Source organism: Tiliqua scincoides, chromosome 2 (assembly GCF_035046505.1).
Source record: "Tiliqua scincoides isolate rTilSci1 chromosome 2, rTilSci1.hap2, whole genome shotgun sequence".
NCBI lineage: Eukaryota > Metazoa > Chordata > Lepidosauria > Squamata > Scincidae > Tiliqua > Tiliqua scincoides.
Genome location: NC_089822.1, coordinates 33376991 through 33398545, shown reverse-complemented (window position 1 = coordinate 33398545; position 21555 = coordinate 33376991). Strand labels below are relative to the sequence as shown.

The 21555-nt window shown below is 39.9% G+C and overlaps 1 protein-coding gene across 3 annotated transcripts in view; it reads left to right on the top strand.

Moving 5' to 3' along the window:
• The window catches only part of BDP1 (B double prime 1, subunit of RNA polymerase III transcription initiation factor IIIB), a 79790-nt gene that overhangs the window by 20995 nt on the left and 37240 nt on the right, over nucleotides 1-21555 (top strand). For all 3 annotated transcript variants that reach the window (XM_066613527.1, XM_066613528.1, XM_066613526.1), the window contains 17 exons: nucleotides 2072-2212; nucleotides 2549-2682; nucleotides 3097-3191; nucleotides 5603-5657; nucleotides 6391-6549; nucleotides 7658-7933; nucleotides 9770-9926; nucleotides 10079-10220; nucleotides 11481-11557; nucleotides 12918-13077; nucleotides 13263-13354; nucleotides 14739-14970; nucleotides 15924-16111; nucleotides 17224-17413; nucleotides 18806-18981; nucleotides 19825-20032; nucleotides 20975-21108. In XM_066613527.1, the coding sequence (XP_066469624.1) occupies nucleotides 2072-2212; nucleotides 2549-2682; nucleotides 3097-3191; nucleotides 5603-5657; nucleotides 6391-6549; nucleotides 7658-7933; nucleotides 9770-9926; nucleotides 10079-10220; nucleotides 11481-11557; nucleotides 12918-13077; nucleotides 13263-13354; nucleotides 14739-14970; nucleotides 15924-16111; nucleotides 17224-17413; nucleotides 18806-18981; nucleotides 19825-20032; nucleotides 20975-21108 (2616 nt within the window). The remainder of the gene's footprint in view (nucleotides 1-2071; nucleotides 2213-2548; nucleotides 2683-3096; nucleotides 3192-5602; nucleotides 5658-6390; nucleotides 6550-7657; nucleotides 7934-9769; nucleotides 9927-10078; nucleotides 10221-11480; nucleotides 11558-12917; nucleotides 13078-13262; nucleotides 13355-14738; nucleotides 14971-15923; nucleotides 16112-17223; nucleotides 17414-18805; nucleotides 18982-19824; nucleotides 20033-20974; nucleotides 21109-21555) is intronic.

The window sequence follows — 21555 nt, the reverse complement described above, 5'->3', positions numbered from 1 at the left end:
GAGATTTGCCTGGTATTCTTCCCCCAACGTGCACGTCAAAACGGATTGCAGCATGATCACTGTTCCCCAATGGCTCAGTAACGTTTACATCTCTAACCAGGTCCTGCGTACTGCACAATATTAAATCCAGAGTCACCAGAGTCACGCACAATATTAAATCCAGATTATTTCTTATAGAGGAGATGAGGGCTTGTATTATTAATTACAAACATTTTGCTAATAGGAAGGGCACAATTTATGGAAATAGGCTGCCAAGGGATATGCAAGTGTAGAAGGTTGGGAACCACTGCAGGAGAACCATGAATCAAATCCACCTTTAAGGTGTCTGGTGTGTTAAGCCACAAGCTCTACATACAGCATATAACACATAACTGGGAGTGTACAATTCAATTCACAGCAGAGAGATGCAGATGCGTATATTTGCAGCCCTTTTTACTCAGAAGTAGACCCACTGCTTTCCATGGGTGTTATTCTTAAGTAAGGGTGCACTGAATTGTAACCTGGGACGGAGGATTCCCATCCTGGTGTTTCAAAAAACAGACCTGCTTTACAAGCATTTGCAAAGCAGAACCAGGCTGCAGCAGAAGGAAGGAGAATAAAAGTTAACAAATTGCTTCTAAGCAGCTGCCTACTGCTTGAGAAACTTGGCACCTGTCTGGAACTTTTCAGAGTTGAAAGGCTCTGCCCTCTGATTGATCCAGAGATAAGGCAAAGTGATAATTTGAGCTTGATTACTTGGCAAAAATTTCAGGTATTCTAGGCGAATATCTAGGGTACCTTAAAGCTACAATCCTGTGCAGACTGTCTTGAAAGTAAGCCCTGTCATGGGGTTGTGCAAGGTTATTCAGGTGTGGTTAATTTGTAATTTGGAGTATAAAACAAGGTTGTGGGTTCACACACAGAGAGAGAGGAAGCTTGGGTTAGCAGTCCTTATACTACAACATGCTAGAAGGCAGCTAATGGAGTATTATGCTGCTGACTGTCCTACAATGTTTGCAACTCTGTAGCTTTACGATTCTGTAGATAAGCTAGCTAACTTTTCTTATTTTGTATGCTACTGAAAATGCATGGTGATAATGTTTATGGAGCAACAAGGGCTCCCTTAAAGTAATAAAATTCTTCTATTTTGAAGATTAAATGCAATACATTTTATTGACCAAGGGAATGTATTTTAAAAGAACCTGGGTGCTTATGGTGTTATAAGTGGACTACATTATCATCAAGGGTTAGGTGGATTAGGCTGGTGAAAGAGGGTACAGGTTGCATCCTGCTAGGGTCTGAAATTTCCCCTAATCTCTCCCTGATTCTCTGGGTGATAATTATGACAAGTCCTGTTGAAGACAATGGGACTGACTTCTGAATAGATAAGAATAAAAGTGTGCTCTAAGTATGATCTGTTCAGTGTTACTTATTTTAAAACTCTGCTAGGACCTGTTCAGAAAGTTCTGGTCAGCAGTTAGCTGTAGTTAAGGGACCAAGAACAAACTGTTTTTTTCTCCCATGAATCCCTTCCAACCTTGCTCTCTCTCTGTGCTTATGCATAGTATGGCATGATTTCTGTCTTGATGTTAACCACAATTAATTTCAATCCCAATTGCAGGGCATTCCTAATCCAACTTTTGATTCCTGCTTCAAACTGCATACCAAAATTATAGCCTTCGTTAACGTCACTGCAGAAATAATACTGGTGGCACTTCAGTGGTGTTAATAATGTTAATGTTAATAATGTTAGTAGTGGCAAGACATTTGATATTCACATGTCAAAGGAGGGCAGGGGAGATACTTTCATGTGGTGGGGTACATAAATGTGACACATTTAAATCGAATGCAGGGATTTAACTAGTTTTTGCATTTATTCAGGCTCAGAGGTTTCAGACATAAGGCGGTGCTGGAGTCCCTTAAAAAACACATGCTATAGAATGAGTCACATATGACCATTCCTTTTTGTGCCATGTTGGAAGTACTGGTATAAAATGTACATTGACCAAAGAGAGGAATCTGTATTTGTAAAGGAAATGTGGAGTAAACTCCTTAGTGCCTGTCTGTGAACTATTATCTTCATAAATTTCAGGCCTGAACAAAAAACTGTTGCTGATCATGAAGATGAAAATGAGGAAGCAGAGGAAGAAGAAGGAGAAGAGGAAGATAGTCCTCTTCTAGTTCCTCGAGTAAAAGTGGCAGAAGATGGTTCAATTATTCTGGATGAAGAAAGGTTAGTTTTCAGTAGTTGGTATGTTCTTTTAGAAAGATGGTTTACACAGAACTGCTAAGACTCCTTATTCCTCAAAATAATTTTAATTATTAATAAATTGTATTATTGTCGGCATGGAAAGATAATGTCAGGCCATACTAGGATTCACTGAACTTAAAAACAAATTATTTGGTATAAATCTGTCCTGATAATAGCTCAGAGCTGCTCATTGCTGTAACCTCAGTATGGGAAGTAATTGGGGTTGTTTTTTTTTTTACAGAAGACATTTTGTGTTTTGATATCATTGCTTCTTACTGCATTTCTTTATATTTTAATATCTCCTAATTTCACATTTAGTTTAACAGTAGAAGTTTTAAGGACAAAAGGGCAATGTGTGGTGGAACAAAATGATCCAATTTTTGAACGTGGTTCTACAACAACCTACTCAAGTTTCAGGAAAAGCTATTATACTAAGCCATGGTCAGAAAAAGGTAGGTGCAACTCAGCATGGGTCTGTCTCTGAAGACATTTGATGACCTCTTTTTTTGTGTGTGTTGGTTTGCTTTTTGTATTGTGGAGCTCTTTAGATGGGCTTTGTGAATCTTGGCTTATTTAAGGCATTTTCAACAAAAAAAGTCTTACTGACTTTTTTTCTTTCTTGGACCTAAGCAATGCAAAGTGAAAGCATGCATCGTATGTAGCTTGTATCCAAACTTGTGGAGCTAGGCTCTTATTAAAATGTACTGTACAATGAGGTATGCAAATTACTGTGAAAAATAGCCAATTTTGTATAAAAATGAGGATATGATTTGGTATTTAGCTTAATGTATATCACTGTTGATGATGAGATTAAAATTAATTTACTAAGAATTGTGATCATTTGTTTAACTTTTTTTTCTTTACAGAAACAGACATGTTTTTCTTAGCTATAAGTATGGTAGGAACTGACTTTTCAATGATTAGTCAGCTTTTTCCTCACAGAGCAAGAACAGAGATTAAGGTAAACAATTTCAAACACACAATCAACAGAGGAATTATATTTTTCTTAAAAATCTAACGTTTATGCATTTCTTTATCAAAGGTCATTTGTAATTGTGGATTATGTAGGGTTTGTGTTGAAAAGCTTCAGGTACAGTCTAGCCCTCTTAACCTTTCTTTATGATTCCTTTGTTGTTCTTTATGAACCTTTGTCGGGTTCCTTTGTTGATTTTATTATGGTTTGCATTTAGCCTGGCCCCAGTCTCATCTGCACAGGCTATGTTAGTTAAGGTGTCACCCCCAAATAATCAGGAATTCTCCAAACACTGCAGCCACTCGCCTATAAGTCGACCCCACAGATAAGTCGAGGGCAAGTTTTGAGCCAACAATAATGGAATTTTCTATAACCCTAGGATAATTCGAGGGTTAAACTTGGGGGGTGTCTGACTATAGTTTTGTCTGATTTTACCCAAGGCCAGATCCTGAAAAATAACTTGCCACTAATTGTTACCTAAGAACTGTAGTCTCTAATTTATTAAAAACACAGTAAAAGATCATAAGATACATTTTTATTCTTTTTAAAATTCTGATCTTCACGAGCTTTTTGTAAACACTGTCAGAGCAAGTGCACTGTAAACAACATACCAGTGGTTCCCAACCTGGTATTCATGTACTCCCAGGAACACTCAACAGACCTTTAGGGGTACTTGAAAAAGAATGGAATAATGGCAGAAAAAGGCAGGTCATGCTCCAGAATGCACAGCCTGGAAGGAAGGTAGCTAGTTGGCTGTGAAATCCCCACCAATAGCTAGTTTTTGGTCATCATGTATGAACCAGTGATTGAAAACCAGCACAGTAAAAAAGCTGAAACATAATATGGATCAATCACCCAGAATTTCGCAGCACACTTCTGCTGCAAAACAGTGCAAAGGCAGAGTCTTCTGTTCTTCAAACGGAGAAAAAGAGAAAATATGTGATGAATACATGAAGTCTGGGCTTTCATATAGAGGAGATGAGGGCTTGTCTTACTAATTACAAACATTTTGCTAATAGGAAGGGCACAATTTATGGAAATGGGCTGCCAAGGAATATGCAAGTGAAAAAGGTTGAACCATGAATCAAATCTACCTTTAAGGTGTCTGGTGTGTTAAGCCACAAGCTCTACTTACAGCATATAACACATAACTGGGAGTGTGCAATTCAATTCACAGCAGAGAGATGCAGCTGCGTATATTTGCAGCCCTTTTTACTCAGAAGTAGACCCACTGCTTTCTATGGGTGTTATTCTTAAGTAATGGTGCACTGAATTGTAACCTGGGACGGAGGATTCCCATCCTGGTGTTTCAAAAAACAGACCTGCTTTGCAAGCATTTGCAAAGCAGAACCAGGCTGCAGCAGAAGGAAGGAGAATAAAAGGTTAACTTTGGCTGGAATTTCCCAGTTGCTGTAGAAACGATCTCTGCCCTGCCTGCCTGGTACCTGCCTGGTGTTTGAGAAACTTGGCATGCTATTGCCCTTTCACATTCTGTTGCCAACAGTAGCTTCTTCCATTGATGTGTGATGAACAACCCCAATCAAACTCCCCTGTTCAGGATGGAAAATGAAACTGTTTCCCACAGAAATCAGAAAATTGCTTGGTTTATTGCAGACCTGATCTGAATTCCTTTCCTTGTGTCTGCAGTGATATAATTGTGAATACAATGGAGTTCCTTCCCCCAATTCCCCGTGAACCTTCACACCCCCCACTCACCTGCTTGCCTTGATGCTCTTGTGACAGTAGTATTCAATAGAGCAGTGCTTCTCAACATTTGTCCTCTACCATATCACTTCACATGGTCCAACTATTCGAAGTACCACTGGGTAACTGGTGATGACATCATTGCCAGTTACTTATGGGTTGGGAGGCCAGATGATATGTGACAAACACTAGTAAGAGTCTCAGGGTGAATGGGAGGACTTTGGCAAGCACAGAAAAGCATGCTTTGGCACCTCCTACCACTGTTACTGGTCTTGCTGCTGGGCAGCAGATGTCTAGGGGTCCCACGAGTACCACCAGACACCACCTCAAATACAACTGGTTGAGAAACACTGCAGTAGAGAAAATTGAGGTCAGCTTTGGGTGTAACCTAGGAATCAGGTGTGCTGGAAAATGGAGGTTTGGCTATGCTGCTCAGTGGGAACAACACAGTTCCTAATGCTGCTGAGTGTATCATGTCTATATTTTACCCACAAGGCAAATGAAAGTATCTCAGACAAAGACTAGTTTGAACTTAAATACATTGTTTTGAATAAACTTCATCAAATCAACACTTTTAATTAAGATTTCATGTGAAACTTTAAAGGAAAAATATGTTTTATTCTGTGACTTAAGTTCAATTGTAGTATCATTTGCTTAAGGAAAATAACTAATGTGGCACAAATATCTATTTTCAGAACAAATTTAAACGTGAAGAAAAGACAAATGGCTGGAGAATTGATAAAGCATTTAGTAAGTATTTAAGTACTAAATGTTTTTCATTTGGAGAAATCTATTGTAAGCTTTAGCTTTAAAAATTGACATTAAATAATTTCTCTTTACATTATATATTACACTCGAAATATGTTTTAGGACCAAGGTCAGCATATAACTGCTATCATCCATTTATCCATTCTTAGTAACATGCAACACATGCACAAGCATGTTTACTTAGAAGCAAGTCCCATTCATTTTAGTGGTGGTTACTCCTTGGTAAACATGTCTAGGATTGCATCCTAAAGCCATTTCTGCCCAATGTTGCATATAGGTAACAGGGATCAAATGTGTACACCTGTGGGCTGGGCAGAAATGGGTTAACTGAGGTTGCAATCCTGTGCATTAGTACCTGAGAGTGAGACTCATTGAATACAATAGAACTTATTTATTAGTAAATATAGTATATAGGATTGTGCTCTGAAACTCCTTCTAAGGCTGCATTCCTGTTCACATTTATTTGGTTATAAGCCTCATTGAAATTGATGGGACTTACTTTTGAGTATTTGTGCATAGGACTGTGTTGTAAATTCTGCACACATTTAAGCAACAAATTCATTGTTTAGTTTATGTAGGCAAGAGCCTGTGGTATTAAAAGGAGTGTATGAAAGTTCATGACAATAAATTTGGTAGTTTTTAAGATGCAACTGGATAACACATTTTTATGTTACATGCTTGAATTTACAATGCTGTTCATTTCTGCTTTGAACAGAAGAAAAAAAGCCGTTCGACTTTGATTTCTTTGCAAAACTCCTAGAGAAGGTCCTGGAAAATGAGAGGAAAAAAAAGGAAAAGGATGCTAAATGTCAGAGTTCCAAAGAAAAAATACCCAAAGAGAAAAAACCACTAAAATGTCAGAAAAAGCAAAAAGGTATTCCTAAAATACTCAAATGTTGCAGAGTAATAAATGCAACCTCTTTATTATGAATCTTCCAGTGCTCTGAGAGCTGATGGGAGACCTGTTCTGCGTTCCTGCTGGTGTAGAATTTAGATCTGTGAATGTGCCAAGTATTTTTTTCTGGCTGGTTCTGGAACACCCTTCTGAAGGAGGTTGATATTTTCTTGAAGGGGTTGGGTTAGAAAAATGTCTTTTTGAAGACATCTGTCTTGGTGACTAACTGTTGATCTTAGAATTCTTTTTAGGATGGGGCATGCACTGTATCTCATGGGGCAATTTCAGGCCCTGGAAGCCTCCACCAGGGAGAGGGAACACTAAGCTGGTGCTGGCCCACTGGGCCTACTTGGACCTGTGCCAGTGATTTTGCTGGCGCAGGCCCACGTGGAGCTAGTTCAGGGGATCAAGGCTGGGAAAGTGGATAGGATCTCAGTGGTGGCGTGACCTCCGATACAGCCTCCTTCCTAGCCTCTATCTGCTGTCCTGCCTATCCCCCTCCTGCCCCATTCTGTCCTCTCCCTGGCTCCCTCCCATCCCCTGTATGGACTTACTGGCACCAGTGGGTGTCCTGTGGCACTGGCCCATGGACCTGGCTATTGGTAGTGGCCAGGCAATGCTGAATGGCATTTCTCATTTTGCAACAGCTGTAAAGGGCCTTATTCTGCCAGAATGCTTGCTTGTTCTGGTGCTGTTAGGCCCAAATAGGATGGGCTATATAAATTTTGTTGAGTTGGTAAGGTGCTACATAAATGTTTACATTTTATATAATGAGAAAGGAATGTTGTACACAACAGTGTTCGGAACACTGTCATGGAAAGTGAGAGTGATGTTGGTGGCAGATCAGGACATGTATTATATGGAGCAAATAAAATCCTATCATGTTTCCTGGTGTTGTGTGTTTTGACATTTGAGTTCTTTTAGCTTATTAACAGCACAGTCTCGTGCAGGTCTATTCTGAAGTAAACTACCTTAAATTCAGTGATACTTTAAGGAAAATGTGTATATTGAATATTGTCTGAGCTTTATTGAATATTGTCTGATGATAGCTATATTTACATTGTATTTGATACACTGTATTCTAAAGATGTCAATGGGCAATCCCACCATGGTCAGGATGATCACCAGAATGGCAAAATGTCTGATGCAGAGATGGAAGTGGATTCTGGGACAGCTGAAAAAGAGAATGAAGCGTCTCTTAGTGTATTGGAACAGGCAGAGGGGCAAACAGCTGCAGAGTCAGGGGTGGCAAAAAAGAAGAGAAAAAGGAAAAAAAAAGATTCTGAACAGGAGGCAGATAATGTTCCTGAAGAGAAAACTATTTCTGCAGAAATGCCTGAAGGAAAAAGATCAAGAAAAAGAAGTAAGAACCAAAATTGTTGCTCTTTCATTGTAAACTGTGCTGATTTTGCTTTTTTATTTCAGGGTTTAATACAGGATAAACAGCAGTGTGATAATAATACAAAATACAACTCAAGAAACAGAAGCACTTTGCTGAAGGTCACTTAGGGCTCAATCCTATCCAATTTAGCAGCAGCCATGCTGTGAAGGCATGTGCTGTATCCTGCAATAGGTGGGGTCAGTCACTTAGGCCTCCTCAAGGGAAGGGAATGTTTGTTCACTTACCTCAGGGTAGCATAGTGACTGCATTGGTGCTAGAAATTGGTATAGGATTGGACCCTTAAAGTCCAATCCTATGCATGTCTACTCAGAAATAAATCACATTGACTTCAGTGGTACTGGAAGGTACCTCAGGTAAGTGTATCTAGGATTGCAGTCTTAGGTCATCTCAATAATGAGCATATAAAATAATTTTCATCTTGTATATAGAACTAGAAATTCATGTAACAATTTCAGCATAGCAGAATAACCTGGTCATCATCTGAAAATTTTCTGAAAAGCCAGCACATGTTGTATATATGCTGCCTTTTCAGAGAAGCTGAGTACCTTGCAATTTCACAACACTGTTGTCTTATAGGTTATGTTGAATTGCTATCATAACTACAATTAAAAATATGAAGGTATTCCATTAACTTATTTCTAAATATTGTATTCCTTTAATTCCACTATTTTTTTCAGCAACTATCGTCATAATTGTGGTCATCCTAACTTTCACCACAAAAAATGAAAGATCCTGCTTTCCATTTAGTGTTTTAACTTCCCAAATATTGACTGATATTAGTATGACCTTGTTACTGTGAGAGGAGAATTCTTGCAGTGTTTCCCCTTAGTTTCCACTGCTCTCAACAAATACGTTTGCTATGATCAGTGTCTCTTCAACTATAAAACATAACTTCATAAAGTTGTGTATCATCTAGAGTCTAGACCAGTGGTTCCCAACCTGAGGTACTTGCCACGTCCTTTAGGGGTACTTGAAAAAGACTTGAATAACGGCAGAAAAAGACAGATCTGTATTTATATGCATTGCAGAGCTGATAAGGCAAGAAGGAAGGGAACTAGGTGGCTGTGAAATGTATTATCAGATATGATATGGATCAGTAGTTGAAAATATATAAATTTGAAATAACAGCAACTATATTAATTACACACATTTTGCTAATATGAAGGGTACAATTTATGGAAATGGGTTGCCAAGGGGTATGCAAGTGAAAAAAAAATTGGGAACCACTAATCTAGACTGGTGGTTCCCGAACTCCTACAGGTGAGTTGGGAAACTTGTAAGTCTTTGCAAGGGCAGGGGGGAGGGTGTGGCAGCAGTGGCACCACAGTAATCAAGCTCCTGCCCTGAAGAAGGGACTTTTTAACATCCCTGGTGGGTAGCTTGCAGCCCCCTCTGTGGGCTTCCCCGCTGCTCAGAAAAGCTCTTATCCAAAAGTGCGTTGCAATTGGAGACAAGCCTTTCTGAACAATGGAGAGGCCTGCAGAGTAGCTATAAGCCCTGCACCCTCTGAATGGCCAACTTTTCCCCCCAGGTACATTAAACAGTCCTTTCTTCATGGCAACAGCATAATCGCTGTGGTGCCTCAGTCATTTTGTGGGAGTAATGACTTCTTAAGAGGGAATGACTTCTTCCAGTTCTCCTGGTGGGTCGCAACCCCCCAGTTTGGGAATCACCTCTGATCACCTCTTGGGATTTTAGACATGTCTGTTTACTTTGGAAAATTGTGCTCAGTTGTCTGCATGTGGTTGACTAGAGTTAATGGTTTGAAGAGATTTATAATGTTTGATCTATTGTTAGGAAAGAATGCATCATCCAGTGTAGAGACCAATGGCATTGTTACTGAGGATCTGGAGATCCCTGATGAAAAAACACCTGACCCAGTTGAGGAAGAACCACAGCGCATCATACAGTTGAATGAAGAGGCCAAGGGAGATGCCACTCTAACTTTATTAAGGTAGTACAGACTTACTGTAAGGTTATTTGCACAATCCTGAGAAGTGCAGACATCACAATGTTGTTTGTATGATACTGCAGTCCTCCACAAGCCCATGAAGTAAGATAGGAAAATCTTATACTGATGTTTTCTTTCTGTTCTACTATTTTCAGTATTCAGCCTGATGCATCCATAGAAACGGAGTCTGGTGAATTAGAGTTTTTAGTAGCTAGATTTGAGCACCATGTTGGGCAACCTTCAAAGTCTTCTCCAAGCACAACTAAAATAGGATTTGAAGAGACTGTTGCAACAAAGGTGAAAATATTTATGAGCATTTGTAGTCTGCCAATTATTTCCTTTAATATAGGTGGTTCCATGTCTATCAGTGTGTGTTCCTGTAGGGAACAAAATATATTTGTTTGAAAACAGTCTTTTGCATACAGATTTCTGTATGGATGTGATCTGCTGTATACTGTGAAAACACTGTTGCTGTACTGAATTTATGACCCTGCACTTGTACTGTGGGTATACCAACAAATAGTTGGTGTTACCAACTTTGGGTTGTATTCTCCTAAGATGCTTCTTCTGTTTGCCAAAGAAACTCAATTTGCGGAAAAATGCAAATATCTCTCCTTATATCCCTTTTCTTCTGCAGTCCCCTGAATATCTTTTCCTGAGGGTCTCCCAACCCTCAGTAATAGATTTTAGGAGGAATGCAGAGGGCAAGGAAGAACAGCCAAACTTACCTCTCCTATTGGTTGCACAGATGGAACTTTTTCTGTGCACAGAAGCACTGAGGATGTAATGCTCTGATAACATATTTGGACAAGGACTCATTCCAGAGACCAGCAGTCTTCTCCGCTCCAACAATTCAGTAGTTGGAGCTGCAAGTTGCATATAATCCTATGATCCTTTCCCCTGTGAACTTTTTTCAGGTAAATGAGCTGTGAGTACCTTCAGAATGAGTAGAAGATAGTGTGGGAAAGACACAGGGAAGTTAAACCCTGCCCTTTCCAGTTATTTGCTCAAAAATACCTCATCCCTAGCTGCAGGGGACCTTTCCCTTGGGGATAAAAGCTATTGGGGGGGGGGAGCTGGAAAGGATTAAACAGTCTTTTTCCCTTTCCTTGGAAGAAAACACTAGGGCTATACTGAATGTGTAGTTCCATCCTGAGTGCCAACTGTCTGTCAAGTGCAGGATTTCACATTTTGAAAGATTTGCCACCAAAAAAGTTATGTAAATGCAGGTGGCTTACTGTACACTGCTTAGCACACAAGATTTTGATCCTTTCCATTTTGTATGAGATAAAGCTACTGTATACTTATTCCAGAGAGAATACTGTGAATGTGTTTGTCCACTAGTGTAATAGATATGACAGGTAAGTAAATTGTTTCTCTCTGCTGTTTTAGGGCCTAATTCTGTGAATTTGAGGAAGGCTTTTAATCTTTCTTACAGCAGTATTCTTACCTAGTTTTGGATTAGTGTTAAAAATTTGTGGTTTTATGCCAATAGTACTTTTTGTCACGAGAGAAATTGGGAGCTTTAGATATTAACTACTTCTGATTTCCTTGCAGAATGACGTAGCTGAGTTAAACAAACTGGATGAAAATTGCAGTATCCCAGCACCAAGTCATGATGATGATAAAACAGCGTGAGTAGAATAGTTCTACCTTTCAGTAGCCAAAAGAGTTTTGTTCAGGCCAGTGTCCTCTTCCCCCAGAAGATTAAAGTAGCTATGAATTCAAGAGGGCCTTCTGAATGGTTTTTTCAAGCCATTCAGTCTGCCCCCACTTGAGAACTTGCCCTGCAATTTATGATATATTATGGCAATACAATATTCAAAGACTCCATTGTGCTAGTGGGAGCCTCTTGTATGAGTCTAAGCATTGTAGATTAACTTTTCAAAAGGCTTTTCTTTTAATATGTGGAATTGGTGAGCATATTTGTGCACACTTGATCATTTGTACTACACATACGAAGGAATACTAAGTTGATACCTTTTTGGTTTATTTTGCATGATGTTCTTTGGCTAGTAAAGAACTGGCCAAATAAAGGGAGACCCTTTTCAAAAAGGCGATCTCATTGCTTTCTCTTGCAACTATCTTCTGGAAGACTGATCTATTTATTCCTTTTGGCTTCTGAGTTCAGTTTGTCAATGCTATCCATTTTCTTCTTTGCATGGTTCCATGTTTGTTTGGATTAATGAAGGGCATTCCTTTTTTATTTGCATGAGCTGGTGAGGACTTTAGATTTTGCTACTTGTCTGACAAATTTGTAATTGCAAGAGATTTGTTCCTTTTAATATTTTTTAAGCGTTCTCTGTAAACTGAGAGTGAGAGACACTTTTCTGTCTCATAAAGTTGCCTTCAGTGGCTCCATGCACATTGGAAGTCCTTGTTTGTGCTCGTGGAGTGCTCTCTCCCCCATGTCCCTAAGAGTTCACTAAGGAACTCTGATAATCTACTTGGGTACATTGTGGCTCACAATGAATGTGAGCCACAAATGCTTTTTCTGCTTTTCAGTTTAATTTATTGTATCAGTTGGTGTAGTTGATCTGAAGCTTTAGCAACTGAGTTGCTAAATACAATAGTAGTTGGAAGTAAAATAGTACCGATTTGAAGAGCCCTGGTATATTGGATAGTTTAGTTAATATAGAGATGCTGGGGCTTGAACCTGGGATCATCTGCATGTAGGATATGTACTCTGTAACTGAAATATGTCTTCACCTATAGTCTTACAAGAAAAGAACAGTTGGGTTTAGTTCTTTTCTGATACTACACTTGTAATCCTTCATAGCACATTTCCATGAATGGGAGATGTCTTCCCCTTTGTGTAAGTGTGTCTTTAGTAGAACTTGTGAACAAGTCTATAGATTGCATTACAACAAACTTTCTGCTGTGTAGAATTGAAATGTTGAAGTAAGAAATGTTAATTTCTTTAGAGCTCTGGTTTGTGATGTTAACTAGACTCACTTGTTTGGAGAAATGTAAATGTTTCCAATTAACCTCCAGGAAAACTGAGGGAGCAACTAGCAAAAAACCCAGAGTGAAAGGACAGCTGCAGAGGCTAAAATCAGACTTCACAAGAGCATCAGAAAAGGAAGAACCACAAATTAGTGACACGTTAGAAGTCAAGACTTCACTTTCAGAATCACTTGGTGGTACAGAAAAGGTATGGGACCAGGCATTTAAAAATAAATAAAACCTCTTTCACATTTTCTGAACCTTTTTGTTTAACATTCTATGTGTGGAATTGGCATTGATTTCAAAGATCAGCTTTATCTTTTAGCTTGCTTAAGAAATTGTTAGCATCTTTACGCACATCTCCCTTATCAAACTTATGTATGTTTCAATTAGGGTACTGTGGAGAATCAAGTCACTAAAGCCAGCAGACCTGCCACAGAGGAAATGACAGAAAGAACAAATAGTGACATGGAGAGGGAATCTCAGTAAGTATATGGAAAATAAAGGTCTTTGGTTGGATAGTAAGAAATGAAAGAAGAAAGTTTTTGTTGTATTTTGGAGAAATTGTATTCGCTCACTGTAACACAAATTTTTCAGTATGTTGGCCCTAGTTCAGTGGTTCCCAAACTGTGGGTTGGAACTCACTGGTGGGTCGCAACCCAATTTTTGGTGGGCCACAAAGTGTTGGGCAGACCCTTCAGTGTAAGCGCAGGTAATGGCAAGATAACTAATTGCCATAAACTCTGAGATTATTCAAAAATCAGATACAGTAGCTGATAATTGCAACAGCTGATCATTTGCAAGATAGCTGCAAATTGCCCTGCAAAGAGCTCTGCTCCTGTGGTTTGCAAGGAGCTGAGCTTCTGTAGTTTGCAAGCATGTAGAAACATAAGGAGATAAATGTGTCGTAGTTGATGCCCTCAATAAAGAATTCAAAAAAATCAGATTTTGTTTTTCCCCCCCTGTGGAGAGATGTGGGAAAGGAAGAAGAGCATTCATTAAAGTTCACTAGGGCTGCTTTATAATGCAAAATATAGTTTTTTGTAAATAAACAAACAAATAAAACTAGTAAGTTGTATTGGAATCGAAGAAGATCTGGTGAGGAGGTAGGATGTGGTGTCAGCAGTGCCCCTTTAAGGGTTAAGGCCTGGGCATGCAGAGAGTGCTGTATAGCTGCAGCCACTTGAGGGCAATAGGACTCTCAGGCATAAAAGCACCTGATGAAGGGAGAGTTTGGTGTGGGTAGTAGGAGGAGGAAAGTTGGAGACTGGCTTAATGGACTGAGGAACTGATGGCTAATGGACTACTGGAACTGCGGATGGACTGATTGATGAATGAATGGACTTTGGAGATTGCTGGAACAGACTGCTGGAGAAACTGAGATTGGTATTTGGCTGCCACACCCAAGGCCTGCTGAGGATCAAAGTGCTGCTATAGTGGCAGGAGGAGCTGCTGGCAGGAGGAAGGAGAACCTCTGAACAGGAGAGCTACCCTGGTGGTGGGGTCCAGCAGTGCTGCAGGGCAGAAATAGGGCCATTGTTGGGGAAAGATGGGGAGCTAATTAGTTTAAGTTGGGCATAGCAAAGCTAGGACTGGGAATCTGGCAAAACATAAGTAAATAAAGAGATTATTTTTTTCTAGATCTCCTTTATTAAAGTCTTGGAAACCTAGGTCAGTCCTAATAAGAATGTCATTTTTAAAAGTGAGTCCCAAAGCTGCTTAAAAGTTTGGGAACCACTGCTCTAGTTGGCTTGAATAACCACTTAAGTTTAAAGTATGTTATGAAATGCAGGCTCTTTGCAGTGTTGGGCCCTTTTCTAATTGCCTGAGGAGTGGCAAATAATGTGTTTAAAATGATTATTCTTTCAGGAAATCCCTGTTGCAAGAAAGTAGCGAGCCGACTATCCTAAAACCTGCACCATTAGCAAGGGGACGAATGCAGAGGCCAAAGCCAAATTTACAAAAGGTTACTAGAAGGCAGGGTGCAACAAGAAACACTGAGTCAGCAGGAGAAAAATTAACTGAAGCAGTCACTGAAACAGAGAAGATGCAAATGCACCATGAATGCAGTCATGATGAACTGCTCATTAAGGATATCGCTGTACGTACAATATATGTAATACCTTCTTGCTATGCTTAATGTTTTGGATGAATTAGATTTAGCATATGAATGTTCATGCTGCTCCAAAGTAATTAGTCTATAAGTTGCAGGACATTCATTTTCTTATTACGGATACAAATTTCGAATCTGTTTACTTGAGGCTTTTGCAATTTTGTATTAGCAGGTTGTGAGTGGGAGGCAGTGGGAGGTTCCACCTGTGTGGAGGAGATGCCATTAAATACCTGACCCTACCTTGTGCTGGTGCGAAGGCATTCCCATACAGTCAGGAATGCCCTTTCTCTACTAGGGATCTATTTGCCTGTTGTATGGGGTTACAAAAGTTCAGACAGCCAACTTCCATACTTGTTATGTTAATGTTAATTAACATTGTTAATGTTGTGCAGGAAGATGTTAATGGGGTTGGGGGGAAGAAGGAAATGAGGGGGTAGATCCTGGTAGAGGTAGAGGTAGAGAAATGAGGGGGTAGATCTTGGATGCAGAGTGAACAGAAAGGGGTGGATAAACTATTGGAGTGTGGAAAAGACCAAGAATTAGGAGGTGGAGATAGGATCTGAAGTTGGAAGTGGCTGGGCACAGCAGGCTGCTCTAGCACAAGGGCGCTGGCTGAACCTCATGACAGAGAGGGGTGAGGATGCAATAAACATTCTTCTTGCCAGAACTGAGTCCTCATGGGAAGGGGGGTCCCTCTGTTGGTCCCTTCCCTCCTTTGCCAGTGGCACCTGGAAGTAGGAGCTGACAACCCAAATTACTTGTAGTTATGTAACTATTTTTCTAGTTGTCTATGGATTTTATTGTATTAATCAATGCATGTTAAAGATTTTTAAAGAGCTTTGTGCCCATATATGGGTAATACTATCTTAATGCTTTCCAATCGTATTCTCTAGAAAATGTTACAGCTTGAGGATTTCAGATAAACTTAATCTATTTCCTAGGAGTCAACCACTTATGAAGTTGATATGCCACACTCTGAGATACTGGAAAACAAAGATGACTCAAGTTCCAAGAAAGCACATACAAACCATCCTCCTGCACAGGAGCCATTAGACTGTGAGAACTGTGAACTAAAAAAGACACCTTTGTCAAACATCAGTGTGGAAGATGTGTCAAATCCTGCTGCTGGGTAGGTTTATTTTTTAAGACAATAAAGAATTATGAAACCCGGTTTTTAATGGAAAACAGGAAACTATGGCCCAAATCCTAACCAACTTTCCAGCATTGGCATAATGATGCCAGTGGGACGTGTGCTGCATCCTGCAGTTGGGTGGCACTCACTGAGGCCTCGTCAAACTAAGGGAATGCTTGTTTCCTTATCTAGGAGCTGCTGTTGGTGCAGGAAAGTGGGTTAGGATTGTGCCCTAAGTTATCTACACTTGCAGTGCCATCCATGTCATGTAAAATTTCCATCCGTCATGTGTTATAACCAATGACTTGAGCTCAAAAATGCGGTTTCTCTTGTTTTATTTGGATTTAAGTACTTGTGTGGGTAAAGATATAGATTATGGAAAGGGAAAGATTCGGTTTCCTAAGATGCATTAGAAACATAGTAATCTTTCCTTGCAACAAGGGAATCATATTAAGTTGATTTTCATTGCCTCAGATTATTGACTCGGCTAGTTCAGTGCTGTCAGCACTGACTGGCAGCAGATTGTATTAAACTGAAGATTGATCCTGAGGCTTTCTGTATGTAGAGTATATGCTCTACACTGTGCTATGGCCCCTTCCTAGTGATCTTAGTATTGCATGCAAGCACGTGTTGTTCAGTGGAAAGAATCCTGTGTCCCTCCCATCCAGCCTTTGCTGCCAATGCTTTGGTTATTCTATGTTCCAGTGTAAAGAATGATTAAAGTTCATGAGGTCAATGGTTAGGGAAAGGAAAATTTACCCCAGCATCTGTTTACACTTTGATCATTATTATTATGGATTTGGGGGGTAGGGGTGTATAGGTGGCCTTTATTGTGTGGTTGTGACAAAGACGTGGTACCTCTTTGTTACCTGTTTCTTCTTGAGATCATGGTTCATAAAAACAATGGCTGATGGTAATTTCAGTACCTGGAAATTACCAAATGAACAAATGGTAATTAGCATTTACTCCTATTGAGGAGCACTGACTCTTGGAAATACTGTATGTTTGTTTCTACTTGAGATTTTCAAAATGAAGATAAAACCTTGCATTCCTCCTGAGCTGTAACACAGCTATTGATATTCTGTTTTCCCCCCTTGATTTGTTTAAAGGGATTCCAGTCTTCAGGAAGAACATAAAGAAATTGCTGCTGAAATAGAACATTCTTTGAAGAGTTATCCTCTGAATCAAAAGGAGAACTTAGGAAAGGTGGCAGAAACAAAGATAGTTGAGAACAAACATGAGACAGAAAAGAGTTCAATACAACTTACAAGTGAAGGCAGCAAGTACTCTGATCTGAATGTACGTTAAGACTGGTATTTTGGTGTTGGTAATTACTGGAATTGTTTAGATATTACTGACTGCTAGTGAAAGTGAACTTGGTTATGGAATGTACATACCAATTCACTCTGTCTAAACTTTAAAATACTCTTAACACAAATTTGAGAAAGCGGAAGTGCCTTTCAGAGCGCTGTCGGCAGTTGGTTTGTGTGTGCTTCCCATAATTGTTGCTCTTAGTCACTGTCCACAGAATCATACAACTCACTTCTTGAGCTCAGTGGTTGTTTTGAAACTCTGGTAGTAAGGTTTTTTCTGAAAGTAAGAAGTCAAGCTGGACATTGTCAAGCCTTTGTGGGCCCAATTGTAACATCACCAGCACTGACAGTACAAGTGTACCACCTGTGCTGGGTGTTGCAAATGTGCCATAAAGCACATTTGCAGCATCTGGTGAGGAGGCAGTGTCGATACTGAGCCTTGGTGCTGGAAGGATACCCATGACAAGTAGCTGCTGGTAAGTAGCCCCACCCGGTGGTGGTGTAGCTTTTCAGGGTGGGGGTAGGTGTTCCAGGGTAGGGGAAAGTGAAACAGGAGGGTCTGGCCTGGGAAGGGGGTGGTACCAGTGGAGGCCTCCTCCACTGAATCTGATACCCTGTGTTGGGCTGCAAAGCTCAACGTAGGGCTTCTGAAGTCTGCACTGGCAAAATAGCTGGTGAAGGTACTCAAGTAGCCCCATTGCAGGGCCTGGGGCTTTCCTTGGAGGAAGGGGACAAAAGTCCCCTTCCCCCAAGGAGAACTCTGGCAGCCTTCCTGGCCCAACTGGATACAGCCATTTTGATGCCACCCTGGGGAGCTTAGAATTGGGCTGTAAATGGGTCTAAAGAAGTGCTCTGGGTTGTAGTTGCAAAGGTGTATGTCACTGTTTTCTTTATCACTAGCATGTTGTAGGGGCATGCAGTAAATTGCACAAACTGTTCACAGAACTAAAACAGATTCTGAGAAGTGCTGGGAGCTATTATCTCAACTATTTGATGTCATTTTTCCTGCTTTTTAGAACTCTTCTGCATTTTAGAATTGAAAATATTAGTTCATGCGGTATAAAATAATTGCTTAATATTATTTTCCAGAGACATACAATACAATTCTATGCATATTTACTCAGGTGTAAGTCCTATGTTCAGTGGAGTATAATCCCAGGTAAGTATGCACAGGATTGCAGTCTTCGGCCTCAAGGCTAGACATACTTACCTAGGAATAAGCACTATTTCAGTGGGACTTACTTCTAAGTAGACATGCATAGGATTGCACTGTCAATGCCTTCTGCTTTGATTATTTGCACTAATTATTATTACCCTATTTTTATACTTTAATTGCACGCATTTTGTGGAACATATTGAACATTCTAATATATTCTAGGAAGCAGCAAAATGTGAAATTCCACCCTCCTCACATTTGTTAAAGCAACATTCTGCACATACTCAAGAAGCTGTTTCAATGCACAAGATCCTTCAGTCTCCCGAAAATCTTTTAGATAGTGGTGGACCAAATAAGATTTCACTATCTTCAGATATCCAGGAAGAGACTTCATTTGGGTAAGAGTCTTTTGACTGTAAAGAAGTTTATCAGAAGGAAAGGCAGAATTTTTCCTTTCCCAGTCCAGTACTTTGCTAGATTTTTCAACTACTTTTCAATCTGAGATAACTCAGTTATAACAGCGTTTTACTTTTACTGAAAATGGGATGCAATACAAATAAAACCCAAACTTAATATTAAATTCTATTGGTTTTCCCTTCCCTGGCCTCCTCCTGCCCCCTTTGCTATATTAACAACCCAATCCTAACCTGTCCTGGAGCAGGGAAGCCGGCTGGCCTGCACTGCATCCCGAGCAGGGTTGGGGCTGACTGCAGGGCAACTTGGGGCAAGGGGAATTCCCCATAATCCAAGCAAAGAGGCAGTGGGCTGATTGGGCCTGATTCAGGCTACCTAGTAGTAGGCTGGGCTACCCAGAAGGAGGGTTAGAATCTGGCCCAAATGCTGGATCCTGGTCCCTCCCACTTCTAGGCCCAGTCCTCCTGCCCATCGCGTGCCTTCTCTCCAGCCCAAGTACCCCTGAAATTGCAGCAGTATTTGCATATGGTTCTTTGGCTCCAAGCCATATTTAAGTGGGAAATCAATGAATTTGTAATCATTGATTATGGAAAATAAATAATTCAATTTAATAATAGATGAAAAAGGAATGATATATCTAGCTTTGTTAATAAATACATATTTAGGCAATATTTTTGAATTGTATATACATTAGTTAGCTTCTGCTTTTAAGTCATTCTTCTTCCAAGAGTCCCTTCCTTTAGAGCAAACTACTCTGGATGCTGCCCAATGTACATAACACACAGAAATTATTTAACTACCATATATGCTATTTTTGGTACTTCTAGGACACAAAGCTCACAAGAAAAAAGCAATCGGATTGCTATTCGACCATCACTGCTACTCAGAGGAAGATTTCAGAGGCCAAAACCTAACATTGGACGGGCAATTGGAAGGAAAGAAACTCAATCTGCTGTAAAAAATGAAGCTACAGTAGCAATTGCTGGAACTGAGAAGTCAGAAATACAAACATCTGCCAGAACTTCTTCAACAATAGTAAGTTCAAATAAAAATTTGGATTAGTTTTTGTGTAGTTAAAACAACAAAGATATTTAGAATTTAAAATGTGTAAACAAAATCTGATATGAGTATACTGCATAGTGTAAAGCAGTTTCTAGGTAAAAGAAAGAAGCTAAATTGCCTGGAGAAGCACTAGTCAGTACTGTATTGACATGAATAAGTAAACGTAATGTGTACATTTGTAACTTTCTGATCTAATGTACTTGTTTAGAAGCTGAACATTCTTTGCCTATCCTGTGTGAATTAAGCATTCTGCACACAGATATCATGTGTCTGCCTAAGATAAGTCTGCCTAAGATAAGTGCTAAATAAGTGCAGAACGTTATGGTTTGCTTTTCTGATTATAGTGGGCCCTTGTTATCTGTGGGGGATCAGTTCCACAACCTCCTATGGATACCAACATCTATGGATAATTAAATCTGGGGAGGGGGCAGGGTTGTGGCACCACAAGGATTTATTTGGGCCCTCTGGAGGTCATGCCAGACTCCCAGTCTCTTCAGAAAGTCTACTGGACACAACTGGAAGCCGCTTCCAATTCATGCCCACATCTTCTGGTTGTGTCCAGGAGATATTCAGAGACCAGGGAAGGCCTGCAGCTCACTCCATGGGCCTTCCCTGGCCTCAGAACACCTCCCAAACATGACCAGAAGTAGCAGGTGTGAACTAGAATGGCTTCCAGGTGTGTCTGGGAGGCCTTCTGAGCCTTTTGCATCCATGGATGCTCAAATCTGCAGGTGCTGAACCCACAGATAAGGAAGTCCCACTGTACATACTAATAGAATTTCATCTCAGAAATATGTTTCAGGGCTTTCTCCTTAGAAACTATTTTTGTATATAATATAGTGTAAAAAAAAATTGAAGCTACCATTGCAGATCAGTTTCTTCATTTTTATATTTGGCATTGCTTAATATTTCCAGCCTCCATTACTGTGTGATGATAAAGTCTTACCTGCAGAAGCCTTGGAAAACAGACTGGTAGACAGTGAGAAATTGATTCAGGAAGACACTCAAATACCCAGCACCTCTCAGATTATTTCCGATCAATGTGCCAGGTGTGTTCTCAGGCATGATCTTGTTAACTTAGCAATAATTTATTCTCTGTGCAAGTAAAATATATGCAAATATAGGTGGTATAAATATTATGATCATTAAAAAATTAAGTATGGGGCATTTCCTCTATTGAATTAGATATTTTTGGAGGTGTTTCTGCCCCCTACATTTTCTGTTCTTCATGAAGAACTTCAAGGAACAATCAAGGAAATTAGAAGGTGATCTGAAGGAGGAAATTTCACTCCATCACAGGCACTAATGAAGATGTATCTGAGAGTTGATATAAACATCATAATCCCAATATGGAAGTGACCACAGAATGCTTCTATGTGGTGGTTGTGCCATGTGGCAAGCATAAATTCTTGAAAGCTCCTTATCTCTGACTCTATCCAGTCACTTACTTACCACTGATGCACTGGTTTTAGTGCTATTGCATGTGGCAACAGGTT